The sequence below is a fragment of the Brachyhypopomus gauderio genome, chromosome 2, assembly GCF_052324685.1.
Source record: "Brachyhypopomus gauderio isolate BG-103 chromosome 2, BGAUD_0.2, whole genome shotgun sequence".
Taxonomy (NCBI): Eukaryota; Metazoa; Chordata; class Actinopteri; order Gymnotiformes; family Hypopomidae; genus Brachyhypopomus; species Brachyhypopomus gauderio.
The window spans coordinates 19,148,772-19,160,836 of record NC_135212.1 but is presented as its reverse complement, the minus strand read 5'-3'; the positions used below and the strand labels follow the sequence as shown (position 1 = coordinate 19,160,836).

Genomic DNA, 12,065 nt, shown 5'->3' with positions numbered 1-12,065 from the left:
TAACGTGCCCTCAGCCGCCAGACATGGTCCTCGTTCTGTTCATGAGGACGAGACTAGCGGGTAAGGCACTGGAGTGGGCGAACATTGTCCTTACCCACAGGTCTGAGGTAGCCTGGACAGTGGAAGGCTTTTTTGGGTTATTACAGGCAAGGTTTTCCAGTGATGCCCCCCGGCCTTACAGCATGTTGGAGATTGACTGCAAGAGTGCACCCCTTCCTGGAGGAGTCTACACCACCATTGCGGCGGACCATCCAAAGACTTTTTTGGGGGGGCGCTGGGAGCCTGTGCGTCAGGTCCTCACGTCTCCTCAGTCCAACCCCACCGACGGTGAGGGGAGGATGAGGGGACTGAGGAGTGGCGCAGGGGCAAACCTGTGTTCCCCAGACCCGCAGCCTGTGACGCCTCTTCCAGACCCACAGCCGGCCACGGCGCCTCCAGACCCGCAGCCGGAGGCCCAGGAGAGGCCTGCACCCGCGCCGGAGGCCCAGGAGAGGCCTGCACCCGCGCCGGAGGCCCTGGAGAGGCCTGCACCCGCGCCGGAGGCCCAGGAGAGGCCTGCACCCGCGCCGGAGGCCCTGGAGAGGCCTGCACCCTCGCCACCTGTTCCCGCGACCCGGAAGGGGTCACTGCCGCCTGTTCCCGCGACCCGGAAGGGGTCACTGCCGCCTGTTCCCGCGACCCGGATGGGGTCACTGCCGCCTGTTCTTGCGACCCGGAAGGGGTCACTGCCGCCTGTTCCCGCGACCCGGAAGGGGTCACTGCCGCCTGTTCCCGCGACCCGGAAGGGGTCACTGCCGCCTGTTCCCGCGACCCGGAAGGGGTCACCGCCGCCTGTTGTTCCCGGGGCCCGCCTGGGGCCTGCCGACGTTCCCGGGGCCCGCCTGGGGGCTACTTCTGTTTCTTGTGCCCTCTCAGGGCCCACAGTGACTGTTCCGCCCGTCTGTGGGCCCGATGTGGACGTTATTTTTGCTCCCCCTAGTGTTGGTTCCCCTTCTGTGCCTGTGTTCCCATTTTTGCCCTGTTCTGTGCCTAATTTTGTTCTGTTCCCTGTCTCAGTGCGTGATGTTGTCATTGTTCGTGTGCCCGTGCCCGTTTCTGTCTCCGGTGTTGTTGTTTCCGTCCCTGTGCCCGTGTCTGTTCCTCGAGTTATCACCCATTTTGTTCCTGTCCATGTGTCTGTAGTCCAAAGTATTTTTGCCTCTGTCGCTGCCTCGTTCCCTGTTCCCCGTTCCGATCCTGTTTCTGTTGCTTGTCCTAGCCCTGTCCAGTCTCCCGATGTCCAGTTTGCCTGTCCCCCTCAGCCTGTTTCAGCCCCTGTGTTTGTGTTCCCTGAACCTTTGTCCTCTGTGCCTTCTTTTGCCCCTGGGTCCTTTGTTTCTGGTGTGTCCTCCTCATTGCCTTCGCCCCTGTTCCCTGCGTGTCTGTCGTCTCCTGCTCTCGGTTTGGTTCCTCCTGTCTGTGCTTGATGTTGGGTTTTTTTTGGTTTGGTTTCCGTTGCGCACCTCGGAGCGGTGCGCCTTGGAGGGGGGTTCTGTCATGTGTTCCTGTCTCCCCCCCTTGTCAGTCTTGACTTTTGTTTTGTTCTCTGTGTTTGCGTGTCTTTTATTTTGACATTTCCTAGTTGTCTCTGGTTTCACACCCCTGCCATGTTCCCTGCCCCTCGTTATCACCTTCAGGTGTGTCTTGTTGTGTCCCTTGTTTAGTTGCTGTATTTAAGTCCTGTGTTTGGTCCTGGTTGGTGTGGGTTATTGATTGTTGTTAAGCTGTATAGTGTAATTTGTGAGTATTCGGTTTGTCCTTATGACTTTTGTGTTAGTTATTGTTATCTTTGGTCTTTGTATGAGTTGTGTTGTTTTTGTGTTTAGACATTTACATTAAACCTCTTGAAAGCTGCATATGCATCCCACTGGCTAAGCCAGGTTTGTTACAGTACTGTTATGAATGAATGCTGCTGGTCTCACCTGTACTGTTATGAATGAACACTGGTGATCTCACCTGTACTGTAATGAATGAACATTGCTGATCTCACCTGTACTGTTATGAATGAATGCTGCTGGTCTCACCTGTACTGTTATGAATGAACACTGCTGATCTCACCTGTACTGTTATGAATGAATGCTGCTGGTCTCACCTGGACTGGCATGGCCCAGAGGTTGGGACACAGGAAGCAGAACCACATGAGCTGGTCGGTGTCCATGGCAACCAGGCTACAGATCTGTGCAGCAGTCAAGTTGCCCATAGACATGTTGGCCGTGCACAGGTGCATAATCTTATTATAGATCTTACACTGGAAAGATGACAGGTTATGCAGATTATTAGATTATATTATTTATAAATAAAAACTTTTTTATATTTTATATTAAATAAAACATTATTTAATAATTTCTTCTTAATGTAGAACTTAATTATTTTATTAATTATTATTACTATTAATATCAGGACCAAAGTACAGACTACAATACTGAATATGTAATATTTAAAACCTGTATAGCTCCTCTGAGTTTAATGCCGGTTTCCATGGCAACGTAGTAGGAGGCTTGCAGGAAGGTCCGCTGCAGGAGCAGAGACAGGAAGAGCAGCACGGCCAGTACATAGGCGTTCGCCAAGAACGCCTGAGAGGAAATGAAGTGGACCCCAAGCAGCTTGACCTGCAGGATGTGAAGGTATGAATATAGAGTAAGCATACTACACTAATGCTTAATATTTACTGCAGTTTTGTATTATATATTATAAAAATTATGTTATAACAATTATTTTTATTACTACTTTATTTAAAAAATCAATAAAGGGAACACTTAAACAACACAGTGTAACTCCAAGTCAACCACACTTCTGTGAAACCAGCCTGTTCAGTTAGGAAGCAACATTATGAATCAATTTCACCTGCTATTGTGCAAATGGAACAGACAACAGGTAGAAATGAGAGGCAATTAGCAAGACACCCCCTATAAAGGAGTGGTTCTGTAGGTGGTGACCACAGACCCTTTCTCTGTTCTCATCCTTTCTGGCTGATGTTTTGGTCACTTTTGTATTTTTTCAGTTCTCTAACCATAGACGTGGCATGATGCAGTGTCTACAACCCACAGAAGTTGCTCAGGTAGTGCAGCTCATCTAGGATGACACATTAATGCGAGCTGTGGCAAGAAAGTTTGCTGTGTCTGTCAGTGTCCAGAGCATGAAGCTGATACCAGGAGACAGGCCAGTACACCAGGAGACGTGGAGGAGGCCGTAGGAGGGCAACAACCCAGCAGCAGGACCGCTACCTCCTCCTTTGTGCAAGAAGGAACAGGAGGAGCACTGCCAGAGCCCTGCAAAATGACCTCCACCAGGCCACTAATATTCGTGTTTCTGCTCAAACTGTCAGAAACAGACTCCATGAGGGTATGAGGGCCTGACGTCCAGAAGTGGGGCTTGTGCCTACAGCCCAACACCGTGCAGGATGCTGAGTACGTGACAGATATGACAAAGTCTGGAGACGCTGTGGAGAACGTTCTGCTGCCTGCAACATCCTCCAGCATAACCGGTTTGGCAGTAGGTCAGTAATGGTGTGGGGAGGCATTTCTTTGGAGGGACGCAAAGACCTCCATGTGCTAGCCAGAAGTACCCTGACTGCCATTAGGTACCGGGATGAGATCCTCAGACCCATATGCTGGTGCAGTGGGCCCTGGGTTCCTTCTGATGCATGACAATGCTAGTCCTCATGTGACTGAAGTGTGTCAGCAGTTCCTGCACGATGAAGGCACTGATGCTATGGACTGGCCCACCCGTTCCCCAGATCTGAATCCAATCAAGCACAACTGGGACATCATGTCTCGTTCCATCCACCAACCTCACGTTGCACCACAGACTGTCCAGGAGTTGACTGACGCTTTAATCCAAGTCTGGGAGGAGATTCCTCAGGAGAGCATCCACCACCTCATCAGGAGCATGCCCAGGCCTTGTAGGGAGGTCATACAGGCACGTGGAGGCCACACACAATACTGAGCCTCATTTTGACTTGTTTTGAGAAATTTCTACTAAAGATGGATCAGCCTGTTATTTGATTTTGAGTAAGATTCCAAATCCAGACCTCCATGGGATAATAATTTTGATTTTCATTGATCATTTTTGTTATTTTGTTCTCAACGCATTCCACTATGTAATAAGTATTTTCAATTATTTTCAAGTGGAATATTTTTTTCATTGAGATCTAGGATATGTTATTTTAGTGTTCCCTTTATTTTTTAGCAGTATATATATATATATATATATATATATATATATATATACACAGGGGTTGGTCAATGAAACTGGAACACCTGGGGGGATCAGTAAAGATGGACTCATCAGAGAACAATACATGTTTCACATTGTCCACAGCCCAAGATTTGTGCTTCTTGCACAACTGAAACCGACGTTTGGCATTGGCACGAGTGACCAAAGGTTTGGCTATAGCAGCCCGGCCGTGTATATTGACCCTGTGGAGCTCCCGACGGACAGTTTTGGTGGAAACAGGAGAGTTGAGGTGCCCATTTAATTTTGCCATGATTTGGGCAGCCATGGTTTTATGTTTTTTGGATACAATCCGGGTTAGCACCCAAACATCCCCTTCAGACAGCTTCCTCTTGCGTCTTCACAGTTAATCCTGTTGGATGCTCGTCCTTCTTCGTGGTATGCTGACATTATCCTGGGCACTGTGTGCAATTAATAAAGATTGGCCACCAGGCTGGTCCAATTTAGCCATGAAACCTCTCACACTAAAATGACAGGTGTTTCAGTTCCATTGTCCAACCCCAGTATATATTTACTTAATGTTTTCTAAATGTGTTAAAAAAAAAAAAACAGAAAAATGTCAATTACACAAGTATCCAGACCCTTTGGCAGCAAGCCTTCATGGGTATGACCCTACAAGCTTGCCATACCTTCCTACTGGTCATTCCTCCTATTATTTGCTGTAGAATCAGGTTGGATGGGGAGTGTTGGTGCAAAGCCATTTCCACATCTCTCCAGAGATGCTCTACTGCGTTCAGGTTCAGCCACTGCAGGACGTCCAAAGAGAATTCCTTGATGTCCTTGATGGTATGGCCCTTCTCCCTAACCTGAGTTCTTTGGCACACTAATCACCCAGGATGGCTCTTCGTTCTCCTGCATGCTCTTCTTCCATATTTTCCACAACCCTGACTTGTTTCCTACTGTCTGCCACAGAAACACATCCTCCCGGCATGTTGCTGCCGTTTTTGACTGCAGGGACAGTATTAATGAAGTGAGGAGCTGGATTCCTGCTTGCGTACTGCTGGGAACTGTGGCCGCAAAGTTCAGTCTTCATTTCATCAGACCTGCGGATCTTCTGACAGGCTAAGGGTTGCCTTAGCAGGTGCAGAGTTTTTGCCGTGCCTTTGAATGAGGAACCTCCTCCATCATTCCAGTCATTCTACCACAAAGTTCTGATTGCTGGAGCACTGATTGTTGTCCTTCTGTAAAGTTCTCCCATCTTCACAGTTGAGTTCTTGGCTACCAGTCTGTATGTCTGTATGCTCAGTCTGGTGAAGCGGTCAGATCTTGGGAGACCATTGATGGTTCCACGCTTCTTCCTTTCGAGAATGAAGGAGGGTGTTGTGCTCCTGGGGAGTTTTGGTGATGCAGAAGTCTTATATCCATCCCCATATCAGTATCAAAGAAGCATGATGCACGACATCGCCATTGTAATTGTAACAAAGAGTATGAACACTTGTGTAAATGCAAAATTTCATTCTTTTACTTTTATGGCATGTATTACATGTTTCTAAAAACAATTTTAGCTTTCGATCATGGAAAAGTGTGAATTCACAGGCACTCAAAGCTTTCCATATGCACTTATTTGCCTATTATTTAAGGTCATTTTGTAAGTCCAATACACATAGAATTTAAATTAGAAATTTGGTTTTTATCAGCACAAATCTATTCTTTTAACTGCTGCAACTTTTATTGTTCACGTCATATGTGTTGTGTCCCAGCAGGTACAGTTCTGGTACCGGGGGCGTGATGGTGCGGTTGTCTCGGCTGACATGGTGCACGATGCCGGAGATGCAGAGGGGTCCGGCGAATCCCAGCAGGTCGGCCACGACACGGAATGTGATACTGAGGAGCAGTGGCCTACTGAATGCCTGCCGCAGAGCACGCCACACCCACTGTGAGCCACTAGGAGGCAGTGCACCACTTTCCTACACAGGCACACATTAACACACAGGTAAGACATGCACATGGACACAGAAGCACAGACACTGCACGAAAAGCCATATTAGACCAGACACCAGCTGCTCTAATTAATATGGTACTTACCTATCATTCATTGACCCATGTGAGTGTGCAATATGCATTAACAATTCAGTATAAGCTTTCGGAATATGTTGCATAACTTGTGTTTATGTTTATTTTATTTTAAATTGCACATTAATACATTTCACTGTTAATGCAAAGCTTGCAAAACTTCATAAACAAGCAGTCTGCCTATCAAGATGCATGTAAGAAGCTTAAAATGATACTTTACAAGGAGTGACTTTGGAACACAAAGGCAGGGGCGGTGAGTATTCAGACCTCTCTAGTTACTTTTTTTAGGGGTTATGTCAATTGCTGACTTTCAGTCATGCCCCCCCAAACCCTCCCCAACAGACCTACTGGTCCCAGTCCCCTCCCCCCTTCCACTGCACAAAGGATAAAGGATAAAGGGTCATTTTACAAAAACATTCACACGTGCACATGTGTGCAAGCACACAAGAAAACATTCTAATCATCTATAAAACAAGGACCAAATCTAAACCCCATCACATTTGGCACGTGCGTTAAGGACCGTGTGGTCTTCTTCCTGAGACAGTCCCTGCACACATCTTTGATTTGGCTACAGCTTAATCCTGTGCAACATCTGCTGGGTGCACTCTGACTCTCATTGTGATTATCTCCATACAGACGTCAGCTCTCGGGGAAAACACTAACTAATTCCACAAAATGGCTGCCCTTTGTTCACAGATTGTAAAGGTTTTCATTCCCTCGTTTTGAGTTGCCATTATGAGTTGCCACCGATTGTTTTGAGTTGCCACATGCTAAGAGGCCGAAGGTCATGTCCTCTCAGTCTGATGTTTACAGAAGCTGCTTCTTTTCAGACCGTGACCTCGTTTTGAACCTTGCAAGGGTGTCGCAGCTGTGAATTTACTGCTTGGCCATAGAGGCCCCACTGCTCATGGTTAAGATCCTGACTGCAGGATGAAGTAAAGGATCACATATCGCAGCAAAGCATGATGGGATACTAATGTAAAACGACACTAGAATGCGTTCAGAGTTCTGCTGTAATTGCATCAGTATCTAACACTCACAATCTCAATTTTATGATCCTGAAAAGTGTTGCTCACACTGCCTTATATGCCTTATATTGAAATTTCTAATTAAAAACAAGATTTTATTAAAGCATACAACTGGTTTTTGACTGTAACCAATAGAAAATCAAATTTCAACATATACCTTTGTATACCATATAGCAATTGTTCAGATCTTTTAAAATCCTCATATCATGACCGAATAACAAGCTCTCTATAGTCGTAAAAGTTAAGTACCTTCTGCGCATCGAACGCCTTGCATAGCTTCTGGTAGTTGGTGAGCGCTCTCACGGCTATGGGCAGCTTTCCGATGGTCTTCAGGTCGATGGGGCGTGTGTGGGCGGCGGTGATGAAGGTGTTCATCCACCAGTATGTGCTCTTCGACAGCAGGTTGACGAAGGGCTGAAGAAAGCGCACGCCCAGGTCCTGGAGGTCTTCAGGTGGCTTCACCTCGGTGGCATGTGGGAAGCAGATGTAGCGCTGGAACACGTGGTGGAGTATGGTGGAGTATGGTGAAGTATCACACACACATACATGCAGTAAACCGCCTACAGAGGTTTTTCAGGTGAGGCATCAGGACCTCAGGCTCTATGGCGGGCGGGTATGTTACTAGAACACTGGTTATCTGATGTACCATCAGAATGTGTGCTGCTCTTCACCGAGGGCTACAGTGCAGCTGATACCCAACCCTACCCACACCCATTGTCTCATCACAGACAAGCGAGCCAGGCCAATGCAACCCTGGCAGACAGAGGTTTGATGCTCACATAACCAACATTACATCAACAGTGGCATGTTTGTGGGCATCAAAACGTTTCCTCACAACTCTGCAATTCCATGTATAAGACTATCATCGATTACACAGTCTCCCTCTTTCCGCAGCCACTGTCAAAAAGAGGGGCCCCTGCACTGTTCAAAGAGCCCACTGTTCAACTCTCCCGAGTCCGCAGCTCAAGATGCCACACTTCTTTGTAATGCACACGGGTTGTGGTGGGACGGAAGAATCCCAAGACCCTGGTGGCCTTAACCTTCAGATAAACGGCTTAAAATGTGAGGGAGAAAACGAGGGATTTAGCCGCCACACGCCCCCATCCCTGGCGGGGAACACAGATGCAGCGCCCAAAACATCAGTCAAGCAGGACAAACCGCTCATAATTCATCCTGCACAGCTGTGCCATATGACTCTGAGATAAAGCCAAGCTAAGGCAATACCTCTGTTCTCCAAATCCCGCACAAACAGATGGGGGCTTTCCGCGAATGTAATTACGTATCAGCGAGGAAGGATCACGGTGGACATCACAGGTAGGTGTCTCTTTTATTTCATTTGTTGTGCAACATCACAATTTGGGTAAAAGGCTTCACTGGAAGCCTATTTTATGCCAATTCCACCTTTGACCCGTGACATAAGCCTCAATGGGATTTCAATGCTCCCGTTTTTAAGCGCGTTAAAAATGTTTACTAAGCACCGACCACATTCTGACTAGGAAGCAAAGACTCTAAACTTGCAGAACATGTAGGTTCCCCCATACTTCAGTTTACAGTTTGCATGTGCTTGACTTGGGCTCCAGGGCTAGTGCCACCTGTCCCTCTGTCCCCCCGTCCCCCGTCCCCCCTCACCCTGCGCAGGACGACATGGACCTCCACCGCCAGGAGCAGGCCGTAGACGAGCACCAGCAGGGCCGTGAGGCAGAAACGCAGTTGGCCCACGCCCACGCCGTGCTCACCGTGCTTGGCCAGCTTGATGGTCTTGGTGACGAAGGACAAGATCCAGTAGACAAGCAGTGCTTCGAGTAAAAGGCACAGAGCAGTTGTGGTGAATACCAAATATCAGGGCACTAAAGATGTTGATGCTACTTTGGTATAATGTGGCAAGAAAATAAAAACATTCTCATAATGACTCAGGTGTATGATGGTTGGCTTTTGCAACAAAGCTCGTTTAAAACACCCACTCAATCCAACAATATCACGTGTCAATGATAACAGCATTTGATCTCTCACACCAACGTCTGTCCTCCGTGCGTACCTAGCAGTAGCTTAGGAAAGTTGGAGGTCTCTATGTTGTGGTAGTAGACTATTGAGGTAATAGCAGCCAGTATAGCCAGCCCTGCAGGCATGTAGAGATGGATGTGGCAGGACTGGTTAAACCTAGAGGAGCAGAGAGGATTGTGTAAAAGAATGACACTGCATCAAGGTCTCAACACAGCCATGGTTTCATCTAACACCCCAGTTTACAGTGGTAGCATATACCAATGCAATTTGTCTGCATAACTTTTAACCCTTCAAAAAAATATGAACAGTTCCCTAATCGCCCAGTGTACAGATGTGTATCTGAGTTTCATGGATCAGAGGTGTCGGGAGGGTGGTGTAAACGCTAACCCAGCCGAGCATCTGCAGGCAGGGACCAAGGAGGAGCTGAGGATCCCTTACCCGTCTGAGACGATCCCCTCTGCCACCTCACACACCAGCACGAACAGCAGGGCGGCGGTGAGCAGCCAACGCAGGTTGTGGCCGGGGAAATGCAACCATGTGCTGTGATGGATATGAACCTTAGAGCTCTGACTGCCCCAACCTACAGAGGACGACATCACTCCGACACCCATCGTACACACCACGCTGGCCGCTGACAGCGCACACTCAAATGGACGGGCAAAGGTTACCGAAGGTTATCAAACCAAATTAAAACTCTGGCTGCAGCCATTCACATCATGACCTGTTATAGTGATCTGTGTGGATGCAGGTAAGGGATCTACTGACCGATGAAGAGGATGGTGAAGGTGCTGAAGAAGAGGAAGACGTGCGGCACAAGTCCCAGAGCATCCAGGAAGCAGCCGTTGTTTAGTAGGCCATGGTCAACCTTATACGCAGATGAATTATCAGTGCCACAGAAGGAGAAGGTGGTGTTAGAGATGGGAGTCTGAAAGTGCAGAAACAAGAGATACAAACATAGATAGATGGAGAAAGAGAGATTTATTCAGTGTTTCAATTGCAAAATTGCAAGAGGAATTAAGATGTTATGCTCATGGAAGATCATGAAGGTATAAGGAAATGGCAGTTGAAAAGCAAAGAGAAAAAAAAAATTGAAAATAAATTATACATAAAGTATAACGCAAAGCTATTACACTTCACAAGAGAAAGACAAAACCATTACTCTCTGGACTGCTTACTATTTACAGGACGTTATAGATGCTTATATACTCAGAACAGTCTATCTTTCCCCAGAAGAGTATGCAGTGGGAGAGTCTGAGGCACGGGTGGGATGATTTGTGGTGCAACACCAACCCTGGTGGAACATGAAGTCAAGTGGCGCGCTCTAATGTGTAACTATACATAGCAGAGCAGGGCGCGAGCCTGCAGCCTTCCTTCCGCCGGCGCGCGTGTGAAGCAGAACAGCGAATGAAGAACATCATTCAGTGATGTCGTGCTGTGATGTCACTGAACACTGCCGGGTAAACTAAAACTAAAATAAGCGGGTGTTATAATGTAGTGTCACCGTGACACCGTGTCACATCTCTCAACTTGGTCGCCCAGCCAACGTCTGCCGCACGTGCTCAGCGGACATTCCAACACCAATCCACAAAAAGGAGTTCATACTGAAAACACACCGACTTGTTTCAAATGAAAACCTACTGACGACTAGGTCGTCAGACACGTGGCCTTCACAGTGTGAATTGTTATATATTAAGACTTTTTGTATACTTTTAGGTATTCCCTATAAAACAGGTGAAAATATCTTAAATTCAGATTCAAAGATTGATGGATTTATACTGTTCTCATGCACTTTTTCAAACGAATGAGAGGATCGTTAAACTCATACAAGTGAGACCGATCTGCTATTTCTGTAGTTTGTATGTTGTGATGGTACAGCAGTCATTACGGTCTAAAGCGATGCTAAGATCACACACTGCGTTTACCCGAAAAAACAAAACCAAAAAAAAACAGCTATGTTTACACTTCACGTCTCTGTCCACGAATTACTCAACAATGAAACATTTAATCTAGGGTTATAGATTTTATAAAGAGTAACATATTTTAAAATTCTTTATCGACTGTACATGTGCTTATATTCACTTTGCTTTTTTTGTTAACAACATTTAGAATCAGACGAGCAAAAAACGTCTAATTAATGATTCCAAAAAATAAGTAAAAAAGAAAAGATCAGACTTACCGGTCTGTATCTTCGCATCATTTTGACAAGCAATAAATTTTTAACAATTTACTTCGATTAGCTGCTCTTACAAAAGAAAGGACAGAAATATCCACGTGCTACATAAGTTACCTACACGCAGCTGTAGTGTACGATCACTAAACAACGGCGAGTATCCATTGAACGCCATCGTAAAAAAAAAAAACCGCGACCACTCATCTCGTAATCCCGCGGATTATACAATACTTGCAACAGAGTAGCGAAGTGCACCGTTAATCGAAGCAGAATATTTATCTCACACCGGTTCAAATGAACGCGGTTCTCATGCGTAGTTTTGGAAACTGTAGTAAATCAATTCATGTTCTGATGTTACCAATGCATTTATTCTTCTCTGTGGCTCTATGTATCTTCAAAATATGTAACATGCTAGAGTTAACATAATTATGGCAAAACGCCGAGAGAAACGACACTGTCCTCTAGAGGTTACTTAATATATGACAAGCTGTATGCACCAGAGTGTATCTCTAAAATATAGACAGCTGTCAGTTCTGCGTGAATGTGTCGCGGTACAGGATGTTTTAAAAGTGCATGTGAGA

General features: G+C 46.5%; 1 protein-coding gene across 1 annotated transcript in view; it reads right to left on the bottom strand.

Moving 5' to 3' along the window:
* Positions 1-11,517, bottom strand: part of abcc8b (ATP-binding cassette, sub-family C (CFTR/MRP), member 8b) — a 36,917-nt gene extending 25,400 nt beyond the window's left edge. Inside the window, exons 1-9 of the mRNA XM_076997313.1 lie at positions 11,491-11,517; positions 10,080-10,239; positions 9,753-9,894; positions 9,349-9,470; positions 8,943-9,109; positions 7,563-7,805; positions 5,991-6,179; positions 2,484-2,648; positions 2,132-2,287 (exon numbers count right to left, since the gene is read on the bottom strand). Of these exons, the coding sequence (XP_076853428.1) occupies positions 2,132-2,287; positions 2,484-2,648; positions 5,991-6,179; positions 7,563-7,805; positions 8,943-9,109; positions 9,349-9,470; positions 9,753-9,894; positions 10,080-10,239; positions 11,491-11,511 (1,365 nt within the window). The 5' untranslated portion in view covers positions 11,512-11,517. The remainder of the gene's footprint in view (positions 1-2,131; positions 2,288-2,483; positions 2,649-5,990; positions 6,180-7,562; positions 7,806-8,942; positions 9,110-9,348; positions 9,471-9,752; positions 9,895-10,079; positions 10,240-11,490) is intronic.
* Positions 11,518-12,065: the final 548 nt, after the last annotated feature.